The following is a 21114-nucleotide window of genomic DNA, read 5'->3' as shown; positions in this document are numbered from 1 at the left end:
ATGTGCTTGGCACTATGCAGACTGCTTTATATGCATTATCTCATTTACTCCCCACAACGACCCTCTGAAGCAGCACAGTGGGTTGAATAGTGTCCTCCCACATCCATTTCCACCCGGAACCTCAGAATGTGACCATATGTGGAAATAAGGTCTTGGCAATGTAATTAAGGTAAGGAGCAATCAAGGTGAGATCATGCTGGGTTAGGGGCAGGCCCGAAATCCAATGGGAGTCCTTAGAAGAAACAGAGAAGGACAAAGAGACGCAGAAAAGAAGGCCTGCGGAGAAGGATGGGGCAGACTGGAGTCACGGAGCCACATGCCAGGACCAGGAGTCCCCAAGAGCTAGGAGCTAGGAAGGTTTTCCCCTACAGCCTTGGAGGGAACATGGTCTTGCTGACGCCCTGATTTCAGAACTGGGGGGGAATAAATTTGTGAAGTCACCCAGTTTGGGGTAATTTGTACAGCAGCCCCAGGAAAGTAATACAGACAGGCACTTTGACCCTTCTTTCAGAGGACAGATGGAGGATCCAAGAAATGATGTTTCTCATCCCCCAGCTGCATTCCTTTTAGTTCTTAAACACGAAAACATTCTTTCTCCTCCCTTAAAGTCTAATCGATGCAACTGGCTTATAGGAATTGAAAATTTGTAGCCCTTAAACATTTGTTTTTCCCTTAAGAGGTTTAAAGTCTCTCATCCAATTCCCAGATGTGAGTCAGTTCACAGACCGAAATGTCAGTGAGGGAATGGAGGCCAGGTAATCTGGGACAATGCTGAGAGTACGCCGCACTTCTTCCCCCAAGGCTGTGGCCATTTAAAACTCACAGAAAACCTGGAACATTTCCGGCGCCTCTTCGACACGGACTCTGGGCAGTTGTAATTCTTGAGGATGCTGGGTACCGTTGTGGCCAGCTGCGCAGAGTGGAGGCCTGTAAAGCCCGGGTGAGAGAGATGCGCAGTCTCCCCCACCTTCGGGTGAACGGCTCTCTGAACCCATCCGCTGGGTCTTCCTACGGCACCTGCCAGTTTAGCTGGAAATACATCCTTGCCGAGTGGCCAAGCCTCCACTTGACTCTCTGACCCGTGGAGTTGACGCTGTTACGGGAACAAGGGCGAAATGGAAGCCACTGGGACTCTGAACTGAAACAGTAAATCCAAAGCCACACTGTCTCTTTGGGGACATTGTCGAGACTGGTTCAAACCACCAGGAAAGGCTATGGGTAGGGGCCTCACCCAGAACACACAAGCTCCATGCATCCAGGGTGAACTCCACCCTAGAGTCAGAGCCGTTGCTGGGCACGGTGGCAGAGACAGCTCTCCAAGGGCTACAGGCAGCCAGCTGGGGACGCACGAAGGGTCCTGGGAGGTGTGGGGAGAGCAGGGAGCTGGGATCATACTGAGACTCTCTTTACAGAGCCACTGGGATCTGCTTTTATGACCTCTTGGGTAAGTTCTCTTTTCCTTTAATGGAACACCTCCTTCAAATTATGGCAAAAACCACGGGAGTCATTTATTTTCGACATTTATTTCACAGACAAGTTTTCAAGAAGACATCTAAGTGAACGTGAGTACAAAACAATGAACAGACATACATTTATACCTGGAATGCACTCAGAGGCCAAAGCTAAGGGCCACACAAGCTGCTCACACATGCCTTGCGTCTGGGGCTTCCCCAGCTCCTTCCTAGCGGAGTCCCATTCATCACTGGGCACCAGACCTCACATCAGGGCTTTCTTCAGTGCAGCTACCTGCTGTCGGCTACCAAGGAGCCCCAGGGGCTGCCTGCTGGTGAACATGTGCCTTTTCTCATCACTGCGCGAGCTCCCGGGCTGCTCACGGCCTCCCTCTTCCTAAAGTATGAAGTGGGTTCAGTGTGGCCTGGATGCCACCTGCCGCGGCAGGCCAGGCTGGCTACCTGGTCTTATATGTATTATAGATGCATATACACGCATGCTCTTCCTCATCTACACCGCGCCCTGCAGTCTCACTAAACATTAGAGCCAGAGCGTTCTCGGCAATCAAGTTCAACGTCTCTCCCGATAAGGAACACCAGCCCAGAGAGGCTGAGGTTTGTCAAACAACGCTCAGTAAGTGATAGCGGCAAGACTGAAATGTGTTCCTTTTGGCTTCTGGTCTAATGCTCGCGCCCCCAGGGCAGGCCGCCCTGAGCGGTTTAGGCGAATGTGTGAAGTTTCCTTCTTTAAAGACGATTTATGAACAAGTCAGGTTGTGTGTGTAATAAAATCACTGGTACGAGCTGGAGGTATTTGTGGGGGTAACAAAGCAAGTGTAGGCAGGGAATACAAGCCAGTTTCCAAAGTGCCCTGGGTAAGATGTCAGAGAATAAAATGTCCAGTTGTTCATACTGCTTTTAAAAAATAGGATTTGGGGTAAATTTCAAAGAAATCAGATAGGATTAAACAAATAGAGGTTTTAGGTAGTTGGTTGAGGTGGCCTGGTATGTTTTGTTGAGCTTTCCAGCAGCCAGAACAAAGACAGAAAAGCAGTAAGTTATAAAAATCACAGTGTTTGTAATCCTTTTTTTTTTTTTTCCTGTTTAGGATCAGAGCTTTCCCTGGTACCGAGACCCAGAGAAAAACCTTTTCCTATGGATCTTCATAAAGGCAATGCTATGTGATATAAAGACACATTATTCATTCTTTCATGCTCCAGTTGAGAAAAGACAAGATGCAAGTCGTCTTGGTCTAAGATGCTGGGCAGGACCTTCTATTTCTTCAGCACAGAGACAGAGTTCGTGAAGGCAACTTAGCCCACATCCAGACAGCCCATTTACCACTAGGAACGCAGGCAGGGGAACCCGGGCTCCACCTTTGTGCGGCCCCAGATGAATGAAACTCACACAGACTCGGTCTGTTCCACCCGAGATGGAATGGGTCCTGCACCTTTCCTGCCGTTGGGGACGTCGGAGAGGCAGAGGTACACAGTTTGAGGCAATTCAGAAGAACGTGATTTTCTCACGGTGGAGTCACTGACCTTTTGCAAGTGACGCAAAGGGAACGGGCATTAATTACCTTTGCTGCAGTACCTCCTCTGTCTCGCTGCCAGCTCCCCGAGCCAGGCCACCGCGTCTCTGTGTTCGCACGCCCTCACTGCCTGGAGCACGGCCTTACACGGAACAGTACTTAATACATACTTAGGAATAAATCATCTACTTTCCTGAATCATGCTTCCATATAATTATCAATCCTGTGTACGTCTTACTAAGTGGTGATTTCTATTCATGGGCATCTTCTCTAGGGCTGGAATTCCAGAACATCGACACGATACAAGCACACGCCCACGGGCACCGCACGCATCTCACTGTGCTAGGCACACTAACGACATGACACTGCACTTAACCATTAGAAGCCTGTGATTCAGAGCACACGTAGGAAATCAACCTACAGAGGTGGGAACAGTCGTAACATCTCGAACGAATGTAAATCGGAAACATGTATCAATGTGAACCTGAGTCACCTGCCTTCCAGCAGGCCACACCCTATTCTGGCACCGTGAATTGGATTTCGTTCTACACTGCCTGCCCTCCTTGGAACTCTGCTGAACCGGCTTCTAAAGATTCAAACATCCTCAAAGGAAAAATATCTCCAGATGTCTTCAAATACAAGAACATCTGACAAAGGAGAGGAGAGATCAGATCAAAAGAATCTCCACACAGCCCTGACTCTGGCTGTCCTTCCACCGAACTTGGGACTTCCCCTCCCCAAAGCAAAGCCGCCCCGGTTACCTACGTAGTAAGGGCATAAATGTCACTAGTCTCATCCTGGAGCAACCAGCCTTGGAAGACCAGGTTCTGTGGTTTCATCTGTAACTTCCAGAAATGAATTAACTACCTCCCTGCCTTTCCCCTCCCCATTTTTACTCTTCCTTCAATACCTGTTGGGTTAGTGCTAGGGGATTATTAAAGAGGTTTTTCGGACAAATAGGTAAATGAGGAAAACGACAATAGTGTTCTAGATTGGAAGTTTCTGTAAATCTTTCCACTTTCACTCAGTAAGCTATAGAATTATATAAATTACTCTGGGCTCTACAGTTAGGTGGGTGATCCTATCAACAGGGACTAGAAGCCTCAGAAAAGGCTGATTGTATTTAACAAACAGCCCTGGAGGTGGTGGTCTGAATGAGCAGCTATCTGATCTAGAGCAGGCCTAAGGAGTCCGACTGGTCTTAGAAATAGTGAAGGTTTCCGGTTTCTACCACATTTCTTCCCTACCCACTTAAAGTTTGAGAAAACTATTATCATATAACATTATACTGAAGTGTGGGGTTGGGAGGCATAAAATATGCCAACATGCCAGTCATGTTCTAGGTAAGAACCAGAGCAGTGGTAAGGTAGAACGTGTCTAAGATTCTACTTTCTTTTAATGAGACACACCACGGGCATGCATCCTATTTAATCTGGGGAGGGCCTGGTAGTTCAGGAGAGTCAGACGAGAGCACCCAGAACACCTAAGAGGTAAGTGGAGGACTTTCGAGAAATGGTAAGAGGAACTGGATTACTCAGGGGCTGGAGAAGCAGCAGACAAGGGGGTTTCGGTCTTCAGGTCCAGAAAAGGTCGGCATGGTGGGTGATCAGTTGCTTCTCATCTCTATGGAGGGCAAGGTGTTAGTAACGTGGCTTCAGGGACAATACGGGGACTCACCCTAGCTGTGGGGATCGACGTGACACAAAAGCGTATAGTGCAACAGACTTCTCAAGGAAGCTGTAAAATCTCAATCTCCCTTTTATCTTCAAAACCAAGATGCATGTGGTGTCATCCTGATCAGACTCCTGAAAGTTCTACTCCAACAAGAAATCTGGGATCAAGTTGCATCCGGGCTCCCACGCGGTGGACAACAGGAAACTTCCAGCATGTTGGGTCTGCTTGAAAACAACTCTCAGCTACATGGAGGGACCTTGAACATTGCTGGACTTGGCAGTCCCACGGCAGAGGCCTCGACATACCGAAGGAACCCAGACAGGACAGTCTTCTCCACTTTGCTAAGGGAGAAGTTGAGAGGAACAGACTGGTAAAGTTAGAGGCGGAGGTGAGAACACAAGGCGGACTCTTAGTTGATTTATATTCTCAAGCTTGTCTTGGGAATTACACTTCATAGCTAAGAAAAGACCGCTTCCAAGGGTGAGGGTGGGGAAAAATGGCTAACAGGGCATGTAGGAGGAGAAGAGGTCAACATCAAAAAGTTTTCCTGAATTCATCAGTCTTTCCCTTAAGCGGGTTCTCCGGGGAATACATGGATGGTGGGTGTGGCAGAAGCTTTTCTCTCGAATGAACTTCCCGATGTTTGGTGAGGACAGAACTCTTACTGAAACGTTTGCCACACTGGGCACAGCCGTAGGGCTTCTCTCCAGTATGTATCCTCCGATGCTCTCGAAATCTTGTACAGTTATTGAAACTCTTTTCACAGTCCACACATTTGTAGGGGTTCTCGCCAGTGTGCACCCTGCGGTGGGCGCTGAAATGGGAGCTGTTGGTAAAGCTCTTCCCGCACTCTCCACACTGATAGGGCTTCTCTCCAGTGTGGGTTCTTTGATGTATGATAAGACTCGAGCTCTGACTAAAGCATTTTCCACATTCCCCACACCTGTAGGGTTTCTCCCCAGTGTGGATTCTCTGGTGGGCACCAAAGTTGGAGGAGTCATTAAAGCTTTTCCCACAGTCAAGACATTTAAAAGGTTTTTCTCCGGTGTGGATTCTTTGATGTCTGATTAGGCTCCTGCTTCTACCAAAGCACTTCCCACAGACACTGCATTTATAAGGATTTTCCTTCTGGTGGGTCATCCGGCACATAAGACGAGCATTCCTTCCAAAGCTTTCTCCGTATTTGAGCAGTCGATAGGGTCTCTTCCCCATGAAAGGCCTCGGATGCACGACAGCTTTCCCTAAATCTCTCGGCTGAGATGTCAGCTTTCCCTGTCTGAAGCCTTGAAGGGTTTCCCATTGTCTTCCTGAGTTGCATTCCCTTTTACGGTATTTACCTGGATCAGCGTTCTGGGAAATGACCCTTTTAGACTTTTCTATTAATGCCCTATGCTGCTCCAAGTCCTTATATATTACTTGTGTTGTATCCTCCTTGATACTACCTCCAATTTCAAAATCTGAAAGGAAAAAAAAAAGACGATAAAAATTCCAGACCAGTCCTGTATTATGTATTAACATAAACAACCCAGCCGACTCGTCTGCGTTAGGATGCCTGCGTACTTCTCTGACCTCTCGGGTCCTGTTACCCTTCTCTGATTCATTATGCCTTATTTTCATTCAGCTCCACAAACAGCCTAGTACAAAGTAGGCCTTTAGAAATGTTTTCTGAATGGCACTGAAATCCAAGCCGTTATTCCCCATCCAGATCCTGAGTAATGGGGGACAAACTTAGCTTTCTCCCTGAAGTTCTACTCCTACTCACCCTGCTTTCAAAATTTCACATCTGCGCTAAAACACACCGTACCGATGTTGAGCAGATTCTAGTGATCACGTTCCAATTCCTCAATGGACTTCCACGTTCATCAATATCTGATCATATCCTACCCAAGGGTATTTCTTTCTTCTCCTCAAATTTCCTTAGCCCTGTTTTTTCCAGCTGTCTCACACACATACCTGGATTCAACTTAACTCTCACCACTCCCCACACTGGAATTACCTTTCCCTCACTCTCTCATCTATGTCCCATGCCCACCGCAAGGGGCATCCTGGATACCAGCTTTTCCAGGAGGTCTTTTGGACCGACAGGCTTTGGAATCACAGAGCTCTGGTTCTGATTCCATCCTGGTCACTTATTAACTGCGTGGTTTTATGTGAACTTTTTATTATGGAAAATTCAAACATACAGAAAAGCAGAGGCTACAACAGTATGTAAAATGAATTTCCACGAACCACTCAGCCCGCATTAGCGATGATCTCCTCATGGCCAATCTAGTTTCACCTCTATTCCCACCCACTTTCTGCTCCTTCTACCCAGATTATCTTGAATCCAATTCTCGACATTGTATTATTTCATCCAGGTTTGTTTGGTCCCCAAACCCTTGTTCTTAAGCATTTTGCTAATGCTGCCTTGTTTCTACTTGCCAGTTTCCACATCCCTGTCCTTGCATACACTGAGCTGAAATTGCTGATATCCCTCCGCCCTCCAATCCCAAGTGGGGCGGCTGTGGCGTGGGCTGGGAGAGGAGAGCAGCCGTCAATCAGTCCATTAGGTTAAGTGAAAGCCCCAGCAATGCCATCTTCCATTTAGTAGTTCTTCTGAAGCGTTCTCATTGGGTCCAACATCGTCCTGGGATTTGGAGGAAATCACAGCCAGTGGTTGGCTCAGATAGGGTCTGACAATTTAGTGTCAGGTCTGCAGCTCAACTTAAAAAGTGAGATTCACAAGGGATGGTACCAAAAGATTTTGTTTCCTGGAATCAAAACGTGGGTTATAGAGGACTTAATGATTTCAGCCTTCAAACTAATTTCCCATATAAACACTAGCAGGAAGCATATGTATGCCCCTTCTCTAGCGTTTGTTTTGAGTGAGCAGAGTGCTGGAAGGAAAACAGTAAGAGGTAAGGACAGAAAGATAAGATGAGCTCAGACTGAGGATGGCTGTGGAACCTTAATACAAGACTGATGGGGAACCTGGTCTGGAGACTTTTACAAAAGTCTAGGCAAGAGACAGAGAAAGGCTGAACCTTTCTCACCACAGGTAGCAGCTGTGGTAACTAAAGAGGGGACAGATGGAAGTTCTACAACAGTTGGGAAAAAAGCGTTCTCTGCTTGGATGTAAATAATGAGAGAGAAAGCATCAAAAGTGCCTCTGAAGTTTTAAGTCTGGATGTGGGAGGACACAGGGAAGAGCCAAGGTATGGGAAAGAAGACGGTGATTTTAGTTTTAACAATTTTAAATCTGGGCTGCCGTGGGAACAGATGCCCACAAGGGCGCCGGCAGTCCGTGGGAAACGAGCAGGTGGGGCGGAGAACCAGAGTCAAGTCTCTCTCTCATTTTGCCCCTGCCTGTCCTTTTCCTCATGCATGTCACGAAGGACTGAGACGTTTGTGTCTTGAGCCTATGGACACACCTCCTTCCTCTGACTTTTTTCTCATGTATAATTGCAAGTTCTTCTTCCCCAAGGAATTTGCAGGCGCTATGAAACACTGACCCATACAGACAAAATCCGAGGCTGAGGTCTCAAAGACTGCATCACTAGAATGCCAGGTCCCTCCTTGAATGAAGCGCCATGAGAAAGAGGCTTTGATTTACTCATTGCTAGATCCCCTGTTCCTCACACAGCACAGGCCCCTCAAATGCCTGTTTAATGAACAGACTCATGAGCAATATGCCCAGAGTTACTGATTCTTGAGTAAATCACACTTCCCCCTCGATGGTCCTTACCACTTGGGCTTTGCAGTAGACCCAGAGGCCCCTGGAATTCTGACTCTTGCACAATTTCCTCCTCACTCATTCTCTCGCTGCCGGAATCTTCTATCATCGCCTCTTGTGAGGCCTCCTCAGGTTCCCAGCCTGTCGGTTCCTGGGGTTCAGTCTCAACATCCTCTCCTTCTTGCCCTGAGGGTGATGGGACTTCTTCTGGAGTGGTGGTGGAAGGAGCGGAGGCCCGAGCGTTTATCAGGGCATCCATCTCCTTGTAGAATGCGCAGGACTCCAGCACGTGACCATTTTTCACTTTGCGGTAGCTCTTCTGGAGGCTTTTGAACTTGGTCCGGCACTGTTCTGGTGTCCGGAGGAAGCCACACTCCCGAAGCTGTTCCGCCACGGCCCCATACAGCTTGCTCTTCCGATGACAGGCTTGGAGAGCTTCGTAAAACCGAGTCTCACGGAGGATATCAAGAAAAGTCTTGGTTTCCTCGTACCCCCAGTGCACACCTGCCACGGAAGGAAAAAATACAAAGATATAAGAAAAAATGTCTGCAGCCTCGAAACATAAGGGGTAAAAGAAAACAGATCCCCTTCATGGTGGCAACAGGAACTATGACACGCCGGGGGAGAAGATGTGCAAAAAATGAGAGGGTCTATATAAAAAAATCTATAATTTACTGAAAGACATAAATGAACTAGAAAAAATGGAGAGACACTATGTTTCTGGATAGAAAGACTCAAGTTGTACGGATATCAAGTCTCAAATGAATCTATAAAGTTAACATCCTGATAGGATTTTTAAACTCAAATTGTTAAACTGATCTCAAAGTTTATTTGGTAGAGTAAGAACGTAGTCCCTCAGATCTGCCATTGTTATGGCGATTAACCAAGGATTCAGCGGTCTTTTTTAAAATGGTTAAAACTAGGGACACCTGGGTGCCTCAGTCGGTTAAAGTATCTGCCTTCGGCTCAGGTCCTGGGATTGAGCCCCGCATCGGGCTGCCTGCTCAGTGGAGAGCCTGCTTCTCCCTCTCCCTGCTGCTCTGCCTACTTGTGCTCTCTCTCTGTCAAATAAATTAATAAAATCTTTAAAAAAAACAAAAAAACCCCAAAAAACCCAAAATGGTTAAAACTAACAGACTAGGACACTCTTTTAACCAGTCTTCCTTAAAGAGCAGAACTACATCCAGAGTCATTTTTGAGGTCACTGAGTCCTCTACTGTGAGAGATGAAATGACTTGCAAGATGAACAGATGTTCTGCTTCTATGGCAGAATCAAACTTTTCAGGACATGTCTGCGTACAGTTTGTTAAACTATGCTTTTTGTGTGAGAAGTCACGTCTATGCTCGGTCTTACCCCACGCTCTCCTCCACGGTTAGCCCTGCATTCCCGCGCTTGGGACTGCCCTCCTGTCTATGGATTTCCAGACTGGGGAACACCTGCACATGCACGATGCATCTTCCCCGTGTTTTCCTGAGCTGCCTCTTTTGAACAGATGTAGTCATGAGTGCACCCCAGCTCTCCTAGCCTGATTTATTTTTCCACTCTAAGAACTTACCATCTTTTTTAAAAAAGATTTTATTTATTTGCTTGAGAGAGAGAGAGAGAGGGAGGAAGCACAAGTGGGGGGCAGAGGTAGAGGGAGAAGCAGGCTCCCCACGGAGCAAGGAGCCCAATGTGGAGATCAATCCCAGGACCCTGAGATCATGACCTGAGCCAAAGGCAGACACTAACTGATGGAGCCACCCAGGCGCCCCTAGAACTTGCCATCTTTTCATAAGGTGGAGTGGAGAAACTTTCCTAAAAATAGTAACACCTGGCAATGTCTCACTGCATTTCACCAGAATAAAGTCTCTCATTTTGCCTTGCCTATCCTTTTTTTCATGCATATTATGAAGAACTGAGATGTTTGTGTTTAACATCTGCAGAATGCCTTCCCCGATTTTTATCTATTACCTCATTTAACATTAACGATCCTGGAATCCTCAGTCGCGTTTTACTGATGAGAAAACTGAAGCTCAAAGTATTTACAGGATGTGTCTACTGTCACCCAGTTGTTAACTGCCAGGTTAGTTCTGCGCATCCCTAATTTCAACACAAGCTTTCGTTTATATCGTATGCAGTGTATCTTTTTCTGTCTTTTAATTTCAAGGTCTCTGTGTCATATACTTAAATATGTATCTCTTGTAAGCAATATTTCATTGTTTTTTTAAATGACTGATAATCTTAGTCTTTTAAGTTTGTAACTAATGACATATTTGGTAAAGATTTATTTAAGAGAGAAAGAGAGAGACAGAGAGTACAAGCAGGGGGAGAGACAGAGGGAGAAGCAGGCTCCCCGCTGAGCTGGGAGTCCAATGTGGGACTCCATCCCAGGACCTGGAGATCATGACCCGAGCCGAAGGCGGACGCTTAACCATCTGAGCCACCATGTGAGCCACCCAGGTGCCCCTACAATTTTTTACTTTCGTAAGTTATATATTCTTTTACTGGTTATCCTAGATAGTATAACAATGTATCTTTGCCTTATTACAATCCGACACAATGGGCTGCTTTATACCAATCCTCAGATGTGGGCTCTCCAGAGTCCTTTGACTCTATTTACCTTCCTTCCACAGGCTGCAAATACTCAAATCCATGCTGTGCTCTAGCCTGAGAAAGAACCTTCACGGCCATTACTCAGACTGCACCAGGGGCAGCAGCAAACACCCGAGAGTACGTTCAGTGGTTAGTGGCAAGGCGCTCATGACAGCACTCCCCAGGTTTGGCGGCCTCTGGTCTACTTAGTCCTTTTACCACAAGCCCATATCATCCATTTTCATACCCGAAGCAAAGAGCACAATTCTTACCACTCAGGTTCTGAAACAAGACAGGGGCACCACGAATCTCAGACTTCCGGATAAATTCAATGCCCATTTCATCACCATCAGATTCTTCTGCGGCGTCTTCCTCCTCCACCAAACTGATCTGTTCTTTAGCACTGATATCAACTCTCTTTAGTCTGGGGAGAGAGAGAATCTCCTTTGGCTTATCAGCAGATGAAGCATGGGCTGCAGGGTTCAACAGAGCGTCCATGTCCTCAAAGAAGGCACAGGGTTCCAGCACGTGGCCATTTCTCACCTTCCGATAGCTCTTCTGGAGGCTTTTGAACTTGGTCCGACACTGTTCTGGCGTTCGGAGGAAGCCACACTCACGCAGCCACTCGGCCACAGCCCCGTACACCTGGCTGTTTCGGGGACAAGCCTGCAGCGTCTCATAAAAGCGAGACTCCTTGAGAATGGCGAGGAAAGTCTTCGTTTCCTCATAGCTCCAATGCACGCCTGCTATCTTCTCATCTTCTAAACCCCAGTGCTGCTGCTCACCCCACATTCTCCCCACACTGCGCGCCGGGATCTGAGCAGCACGAACCGGCTTCTCCTTGACGTGGTTGCTTCGCAGAATAATATTCCTTTTGTTAGAAGAGTGTAGACCTAAGGTCCATGGCTCCTTTCTTTGCTCCAACCGGGCAATCTTGTTAGACACAGACACGGTACTTCCTACGGGAAGAGAAACACATTTCATGCGAAACCAGAGGTCAGAGCTGCGTGCCCTCATCTGCTGCCCTCCTGGACACTCGTTTACACCTATCCTTGAAAGGTCTTGTCCAATACCCCTCTCTTCTAGAGCCTTCCTCAACCATGACAGAGCACAGCACAGGCATTCTTACTACCTATGGTATCGTTACAGTTATCCTTACACCTCTCTTCTTTGGCACCATCATCTACTGAACTTACGTTATCATGTTAGTTCTCAGGTATGTACCGCTTCTTTCTCTGGCTAGTTCTTAAGGGAAGACCTTTAAGGGTAAGATACATTCTATTGCCTTTGATTCCCTCTCAGCCTCTAACATTGTATTGGGTTCAGCACCTGCTGTAACCAGTATTTGTTACTCATAGAACCTAGTGTGCTTGTATTTGCTCCCCACATACTCCCACCCCCACCCCAACACATGTGCGTGTGCACACTGGGGCTAGGAGAGACATCAAGAATTTGGGGATACATGTGGCAAGGTTAATAGGAAAGAGACGGAAGGACAGGGAAGCACACGGATAGTCTGTTGCCTCAGAGCGCTGTGGAGCTCAGCATGTCTTACATGTGAACCCTGACCCCACTAAACCCTGCTTTACTTTTGGACCAGGGGGAAGTTTCTTAATCTCTGAGCTTTGGTTGCCTAAGGAATGCTGGCCTCTATTCACAGAAATGCCGGGAATATTAAATAAATGATCGTCTGTAAAGTATCCAATGCCCAACAGGTATGTAATAAAATTTGGTTTTCTTCTCTAGATAACACACACACAGAAACTTCACAGAATTGTCGAGAGAAGGAGCATCACATCAAATCCTTTCTGAAAGAACCCTGGGGATGGAGATTTGTTCTTTATTTTTACATGAGCGAGGAAAGTGTAGGGTTAATGAAAGCTCGAATATCTATAAGGGCCAGGCAGGCAGTGCAGATGAGTGAGAAACGCAGCAGTTCAGCATGAGCTCCTGGGTTCAGCTCTGGCCAATCACTGCTATGTGAGGAGGTGGGCCCGTGGTGTCTGACGTTTGATTTTTCAAGAGATACAGGATATCCAGATTTACAAACTAATAGTAGATTAAAATGCTGTGCAAGGCCAAAATATGTGTATAGGCTAGATTCAGCCCATAAGCCATCAGTTTACAACCTATGATAAAGGACTGGGGCAGGTGTCTCTGGACCTGGGTCTTTCTACATGTCATCACAGTCGACCCTTGAACAAAGTGGGGCTTAGGGGAGCCAACCCTGCACAGTTGAAGATCCGTGTATAACTTCTGACTCCCCCAAAACTTAACTACTAATAGCCTACTGTTGACTGGAAGCCTTACCAACAACATGGTCGATTAACATGTATTTCGTGTGTTATATATATCACATACTGTATGCCCATAATAAAGTAAGTTAGAGAAAAGAAAATTAAGAAAAGCATAAGGAAGAGAAAATATATTCACATTTCTGTACGTATTTACTGAAAAAAAATCCATGTAGAAGTGGACCTACGCAGTTCAAACTGTCTTGTTCAAGGGTCGACTGCACGTGTGAAGGTGCTGGGCTAAATCTGAATTCTCCAGGGATGATCCCATCCCACCAGGGGCACACCTGCTATCTTCTCATCAGGACTCTCATGCAGCACGCTCCTGGGTCCAGATGCTGCGTGAGCTGAGGTCGCACCAGGAAGGGCCTGCACGTGCAAACCTAGGGAGACGGCGGGGATGCCCGCTGCTCTGGGGCGACCGCCTTGCTACCACTGTGTCATCGGTGCCACTCTACACTGGCCATTGATTTCAGCTGCTTTAATTGCTTTCTAATTATAAATAATCGTTGGTGTATCTTTATTTGCTGAGTCTGGCATGGCCCGTTTTATCATCTCTATACTTTACTATCTATATGTAGTGTTGTCCAACAGAACTTTCTGGGATGACAGCAATGTTCTATAACTGTGCTGTCCAATACAGCTATCAAATATCCTGACGGTGGCTACAGTCACTGAGGAACTGAATTTTTTTTTTTTTTAAGATTTTATTTATTTATTTGACAGACCCAGCGAGAGAGGGAACACAAGCAGGGGGAGTGGGAGAGGGAGAAGCAGGCTCTCCACTGAGCAGGGAGCCCGATGCGGGGCTCAATCCCAGGACCCTGGGATCATGACCTGAGCCGAGGGCAGACGCTTAACGACTGAGCCACCCAGGCGCCCAGAACTGAATTTTTAACTTTATTTAATTGTATAAATTTAAATTGCCCTGTGTGGCTAAGTGGCTACCCTACTACCACATGTTTACAGCCTCTCTAGTGTGGGTTTGTACACATTTTAGGCCTGTAATTTTATTAAAAAGTAGTCTTTGACTTTTAGCTTACGTATGAACGAACTTATGCCCACTACTAATGCAGGTGACAAATCTTTCAGAAGTTTGCTTGTAAAGTGATACATCAGTGGTTATGTGTGCCTGTGAATCTGTGCTATTTAAATCATTCACAACACACTACCAAGGTTATTGTATTGAAATTACTTTCTTCCTTCCATCTGTAGGATTTCCATCCATCCGACAATTATTTGCTGGCCACCCACCCATGGGTCCAGCTGTGTGCAAAGTGTTGGGTTACTGCAGTTAAATAAGAACAAATCATACAAAGACCCTGTGACTTCACGGAGCTTTTAGTCTAGTAGGTACATATGTGTAAGCTTATATTTAAGTGGTATGAACGTGACAGTCGTATATAACACCTCACCAATGTTTTCATCCCTAAGTGAGAAGAACACGTATATATTTTAAACTGGAAGAGAGGAAGGAGTGAGGAAGAGAGTATGGACAAGTGATTACTAGGTCTGGTGAGCTGGCCACAGAAACGACTAGACAACCCACGAGGTCCTTTAGGTGGTGACACTTATAACTATTGTATCATCAGTAGAAATAAAGATATCAAAAATCCCCAAATCTTTTATGTGAAAAGGGAAAGAATCCTTACCCAGGGAGACCATGTTCCCAACACTCTCTTTCCTAATATCCCGGTACAGGTCTCTGTGAGCGGCAATCTGATGTACGCTCTTTTTGTAGGAAAAACCTCTCGCCATGTGGACATCTTTCACTGGTCCCTGTAACAACACTAACAGCAATGACTACCAAGATAACCACATGGGTCTTCAAAGGATGAATGATCATGGAGGAAACACAGAAGGGCCCCAAAGAAGAATTAAAATCAGGGAACCAAGTGTGTATGATGTGCCAAATGAAGAAGATATTATAAAGAATCATAAGAGGGATGATTCAGCAAGGAGTCTCATTAGTCAGACGGCTGGGTCCAGTCTTCCCTGCAAAAGGAGTCAGGGGGGAACAGTCTCTTGGAGGGAGTATAAAAGTTTGAGGACAGTGAAGGCACAGGAAATCCTTGGGACTGAATACCCTAGGAAGGCAGAGAGAAGATTTACAATGTACCTGAGACACAACAGGTAGTCGTGTGGTGGTTACTTCCTGATCCATGCTGTTCCATTCATTAGCAGGGGCAGGAACCCAGGGAGAAGGCCGAGCTGTAAGAAGAGAAAGAAACAATCAGGGCTCTGGGCTCTGGATCTTTAATTCATGCAGCTTTTCCTTTTAAGAAATGAGCATGCATAAAAAAAAAAAAAAAAAACCCAGCAAATATAAATTGATCATTTCATCAATGATTTCAGAACAATGCCCGAAACCATGGTACCCTGAAACAGGGCTCACAAACGTGAATGCTTGCAGGGAGTTAGCAGGCAAAGTGCATCATGAAGGGGGCCAGGTAAGGAATGGGGGAACTGGAGAGCACATACACCACCGAAAGGGTATATTGCCAATGCCCACTTCCACTTAATGCTTCATTGTGAGACAATGGGCCTGCTATCATTAGAGCTTCTGATATTTTCAGGAGAAGCCAGAAATCTGGACTTTTGCATAAAATCTTAAAAATCTTAAACCTTGAAAACTAAAAACGAACAAATGAATAAAACTCCCAAACCAAAAACCCTTTGTAGGTAAAACACAACAAGTCTGACTTGGCATGTGAGTTATCAGTTTGCAATCCCTAGGATGAGTTCATCAATGCTTTAATATGCTAAAGAAGTTAGCACACGTAGATACATAGTCCTGGAAACGACAGGCAAATACAGTACACTCCCTCAAAAGGTAGGAGGAAGATATATACACGTATATATGGCACAGTCTGTGGTCTAACTTCTACTCTGGAACCCGCTATCTAGGGAAAACTTCCAGAATGAATATTACTGTGATCAAGAATTCAAGAGCTTGTTCCACTACTTTCTAAAGAAGCAACCTGAATCACTTCCGTGGAAACATATTACAGATATTCCCTGCTTTTCGAAAGTTCCTGTTACGCCACTTTGTTTTTACAAAAGGCATACATTAGTACCTATTTTGGCTAACTAAAAGAAATCCAAAAAAAGGATTTTCACGTTTACAAAAAACGGTGAAAAGCGCAGATACTGTTCAGTGTCTGTTTCTCAGCGAGCTGTTACGGAAGCAGTGTGCCCCTGAGCAGGGGGAATGGCACACCACAGTGGCACTGTCCCGCTAAGCACCTCAACAGAACACACTTTTCCACGTTGTGAATTCCTTGTCACCCTGGATGGCAAAATCCAGAAACACCATACATTTATTGGACTAAGCTTATCAGCCAAAGTAACTGAGAGCATGTGATCCAGGGGAACTCTGAAATCCAGAAAACATTAATATTTGCAATGAATTCTATCACAATATGAATTTCAGGAAAGATAAGGAGGTTGGGTACATAGTAGTGAATCCTGCCACTTGGTGAGGGGTTGTGTAAAATTTGTCTGAGATTTGAAGTTTAAAAATAATTGTGCCATTATGGGAGAAAGGGAACTAACATTTATTGACCACCGTATGTGCTGGTCCCTTTACGCTGCCTCCTTTAACCAACACTAACAACCTTATTATTTTCCTTTTACAAATGACAGAATGGAAAGTTTGAGAAGTAACCTAACCAAGGCCACACAGATAATGGATGGCAGAGCTAGGTTTTGTGTCCGGGCTGTCTGCCTCTAAGGCCTAATTGCTTAACCTCTGTGCATTAATGCTCCTTTCCATATTACTTGCCTAAGGACAGACAGACAGAGGTACAGAGACAGGAAGATATAAACCCAAGCCTTCTGCTGTAGGTCCAGTGATCATCCCATCCCTCTCTCTCAGCCTGACACCAGACTGCGGGGATGTAGAGATCACAGTGGACGGGGAAAGACAGGGTGTTCGATTTCCTCTTACATGACTTACTAATGTCCAGGGCAGCTAGGAAGCCTGTGCTCCCTCCTCTGTGAAATCTTATTGTTTACCACTTTCATATGCTACTTCTGTGATGCCTCACTTGTGAGCCAATTTTTTAAAATATCTTAGGGTGCCTGGGTGGCTCAGTTGGTTGAGCGTCTGCCTTTGGCGCAGGTCATGATCCCAGGGTCCTGGGATGGAGCCCCGCATCGGGCTCCCTGCTTAATGAGGAGTTTGCTTCTCCCTCTCACTCTCCCTCTGTGTTTTCTCTCTCTCTCAAGTAAATAAATAAAATTAAAAAAAAAAATAAAGTAAATATCTTGTTTCTCTTCAAACAGTTTTTAAAGTTGTTTATAGTCAGCCAAGAACACAGACACATACACACATGGCAGGACTGAAAAAAACACAAGCTGGTTATGGAATGGGAGATTCTTAAATTTCACGGCATGACCTTGAGGCCAGTCCGGGCAAACTAAGTTTTCCCAGAGTCCATCTTCCCAGATGCCTTTTACTTATGCTGCACATATTCCCAACTCTTGAAGCAAATGAACACTTGCTCCCCAAATATTCCATTTATTTTCAAATACGTATTGAGGGGATCTTACTGTGAGCAAGTCATGGAGTTAGGGTTACAAAATACATGTGCAATTGTCTCTGCACTGGGAATGCTCTGAGTTCTTCTTACCATTCCTGGGTAAAGGCCGATGCTCTCTCTTTCGGTTCAGCTGCTCCTCATGTCCTGAGTGGAGGCTTCCAGCTTCCTCCAGAGACACCACCCTGGGTTGAGTCTCCACCTGCTCTGGCTGAAAGTCCGTTACCTCCCATGCTGCTCCCAGTGGGACCTGCTTCTCTGAGTGCACAGGACTGCTAACCTGGGAAATAAAGCCAATGCCATAATGGAAAGAGGGAGGAAAACAGGGCCCGATGAAGACCAAACTTTCCCCAGAAAGATATCAGAGAAGGACAGGAGATGTGAGAAGGAATGAAAATTTCACTCCATGCCAAGTGGAGTCTCCAAGGGCATTGGGTGAATAGTACTGTCCAGAAGTCTAGGGATAAGGGAACAGGAGAGTGCTCTTCATTAGTATACAGAGGGGGGAAAATCTATCAGGAGTAAAATACACAGCCTCCTTAGTATTAGAATAGATACTGAGTCCTCACATCTATTAGGTTCAGAGAGCAGCAAAATAAATTCACTAGTGAACTGAAAACATAAAATTAATTTCCACATGTAATGTCTATCCCTGACCAACACAGCAGCCTGCTGATAGTCAGGTCTTTATACGAATGCAAATCCCGTGCAAGGTGAAACTGCAAATCTTGCAAATCTTGCAGGATTTCATGAGGTTGATGAAAGGGCTGTTGAAAACAACTAGAAGACCATGAAATGCCACTGACGGACGAAGATCTGGTGGTTAAACTAGAGAAGAGTGACAAGGATGATGGCATTGAGGGCACCTCAGAAGACACACATTAGAATATTAAAGGACTAGAGAGGGCCCTGGGATAACTGATGAAGTTTGTGCTTTCTTTCTTTGCAAAAATAGCCCTCTTTAGAATCAGGCTACAAGAGTCCAACCCTGCAAAGCATAATGCATTGTTCTCTCATATAATTTTTGGGAAACATTATGCCAAAGACGTGAACAAATACGTCGATGCATAATGTTTAACTTCATTTGCAAAATACTATTTCAAGCAAGATTTTTTTTTCCTATTTAATATGAAATTCCGATCCTCTTTTAAGTTGATTCACTTTAAAGGTCTCTCATTAGTACCATTTCTCCCTCCATAATAAGCCCTATCTGCAAGGCATGCCTGTCTCCCCCGCCCCCCCCCCACCTTACCCATCTCCTTCTTTCTAAATACAACAATTTGGAAAATCCTCTCTCACCTGCTGTCTTAGTCTTCCAGTCTCTTTCTCCAAATGTATTACCAGGGCCACCGCCTCCTCTCCACTTTCCGGACACTGCTTCTGTGCCCACGCCTGAATCTTCTTCGGTAAAATGGTGAGAAACTGTTCAATCACCAGCAGCTCAAGGATCTGCTCCTTGGAACGCATTTCTGGCTTCAGCCACCGGCAGCAAAGTTCCCAGAGTTTACTGAAAGCTTCATGGGGTCCAGTCACGTCCTCGTAACAGAACTGCCTGAAGCATTTGCGAAAGGTCTCGGACTCAGAGCTCTCTGATCCTTCCAGAGTGGGTTCCGCTGCCCACTCGGGGTCCTTTTCCACCTTCATTATTAAGCATTCCTCAACCTCCAGGGGAGCGTCGATCTGAGGGTCCAGGGATACAGCCATGCTCCAACCCCGGGGTCAAACTCACGTCTAGCTCAAAGTAGACTCATAAACCTCCGAGAGCTCCCTGCTTAATGATTTTGGAAGTGTGGGAGGGCAGGGAAGTGAAAAACGGCAGTGTCAGCAGGAACAGGGTACTCCGGGCTCATTAATCAAATCTATCCTAGGCGCTGGAAAAGGAGAATTTGTACCCTAAGGTCCCAAACCCGGGCTCTTCTCCAAACAAGATGTGGTTTTCCAGGGCGCATCTCTTTTAGTGCAGTGTCCGAAAGAGCAAGGCCAGGGAACCGGGAGAAAATCAGGGGGGACAGAAGGAGGGGTGGGCGGGGGCGGACGGCGGGCCGGGAGGGGGCTGGGCTCCGGGGAGGCGAGGCCCCGGGTGGGTGGGGCCGGATGTGCAGGCCCCGCCCGGCCGGGGGTTTGGGGTTCGCGGTGCGAGGCTCGGCCTGGGAGGCGCGCCCAGGCCGCTGCGGGTGGCCTGTGGGGCCGGCGGTGTCCGAGGCCAGCGCCGGGCTCTTCTGGGCCCAAGGCGGTCCCGGCCGTCCTCAGGAAACCTCCGCACGCCGAGGAAAGGCCGCGAGGCGGTTCCGCCCCTGAGAGGAGAGAAGCCGCGGGGACCCAGCGAGGCCTCGCACAGGGCGGCTGTCGGCCCCGCGCGCGCGGCCTGTTCCGCTCCGCCCGCGGACTGCGCGGGGGGCGCTGGGAGCCGCGGCCACGCATGCGCCGCCCGCGACCGCGCGCTGCGGGGTCCGGGAGGCTTCCTCGCGGGCGAGGGGCTGGGGAAGAGGGCTGCGTGGTGGACTCTCGCGAGACGCGCAGCGCAGCGACTAGCCGCTGAGGGACTTTAGGAGTGAGGAGGCGCGCGGAGAAGCTTCGCGGGGCGGAGGGACACAGTCGGAGGCCGAGCAGACATTTTGCGGGAGAAGATGGAACAGTGTGGAAAAGGAGAGTGGGAGGCTTCCCTCAGCCGTGGAGTCTGGGAGGCGGGGAGACGTCTCTGAGGTGAAGGACACTACAGGGGAGGCGGCGCAAAGGCCTTTCTGTAGCGGAAAAGGGAGTGGGAGCTGGGACTCCTTTGCCTGGCGGAGGGGTCTGTCGCAGAGGGTTCGGACAACTCCGGGGCATCCTCTGAGGGCGGCGACTGTCGCGGACTGCTGCCCTCGCTGAGGGGTTCGGGCCCCGGTGTCTTCCTGCGGGAGCACCTGGGCGACCCCGTCCCGTCCCCTAGGGGGGCGCGAGGCCGCCCCATCCGTCCCTCAGGTGAGAGAGCACCTGGGGCGGCGGGGGTGTGCCCTGTTGGTTACCCCCGGGGCGGTCCCACCCAGGCCCTCAAGGGCGGCGCGGGGGCATCTGGGTGGCCCCGTCCCGTCCTCCAGGGGCGGCGCGGGGGCGCCTTGTCTGACCCCCGGTGTGGGAGCACCTGGGGCAGCCCCGTCCAGGTCCCCAGAGAAGGCGCGAGGGCGCCCCAGCTGTTCCCCACCCTCCTCCGTGGGAGCACTTGTGCTTGGCTTCATCCCGTACCCCAGGGCGGGCGAGGGGACGCCCCGTCGTCTGGGGGTCCTACTGCCCTAGCTCTGGGGAAGTTGATGTGGCTGAACGTGAACCAAGGGGGTCTGGGCCCAGAGTCCCCGCTCC

The 21114-nt window shown here is 47.6% G+C and overlaps 2 protein-coding genes across 4 annotated transcripts in view; one reads left to right on the top strand and one right to left on the bottom strand.

Moving 5' to 3' along the window:
* Positions 1 to 1504: 1504 nt before the first annotated feature.
* On the bottom strand, positions 1505 to 19966 carry ZKSCAN2 (zinc finger with KRAB and SCAN domains 2). The gene is made up of 7 exons (XM_036090478.2): positions 19078 to 19966; positions 17872 to 18058; positions 15357 to 15448; positions 14890 to 15016; positions 11216 to 11902; positions 8381 to 8872; positions 1505 to 6113 (listed from the first exon to the last, which is right to left on the bottom strand). Exons 1-7 carry the CDS (start codon positions 19480 to 19482, stop codon positions 5191 to 5193), a joined length of 2913 nt encoding a protein of 970 aa, XP_035946371.1. The 5' UTR covers positions 19483 to 19966; the 3' UTR covers positions 1505 to 5190.
* Positions 19938 to 21114, top strand: part of LOC118534539 (uncharacterized) — a 260521-nt gene continuing 259344 nt past the window's right edge. For all 3 annotated transcript variants that reach the window (XR_013448790.1, XM_078074670.1, XM_078074669.1), the window contains exon 1: positions 19938 to 20481. The gene's annotated coding sequence lies outside the window, so the exon portion shown is untranslated. The remainder of the gene's footprint in view (positions 20482 to 21114) is intronic.

The sequence above is a fragment of the Halichoerus grypus genome, chromosome 6 (assembly GCF_964656455.1).
Source record: "Halichoerus grypus chromosome 6, mHalGry1.hap1.1, whole genome shotgun sequence".
Classification (NCBI taxonomy): domain Eukaryota; kingdom Metazoa; phylum Chordata; class Mammalia; order Carnivora; family Phocidae; genus Halichoerus; species Halichoerus grypus.
Note: the sequence above shows the minus strand (reverse complement) of the source record. Positions and strands in the feature narration are given on the sequence as shown.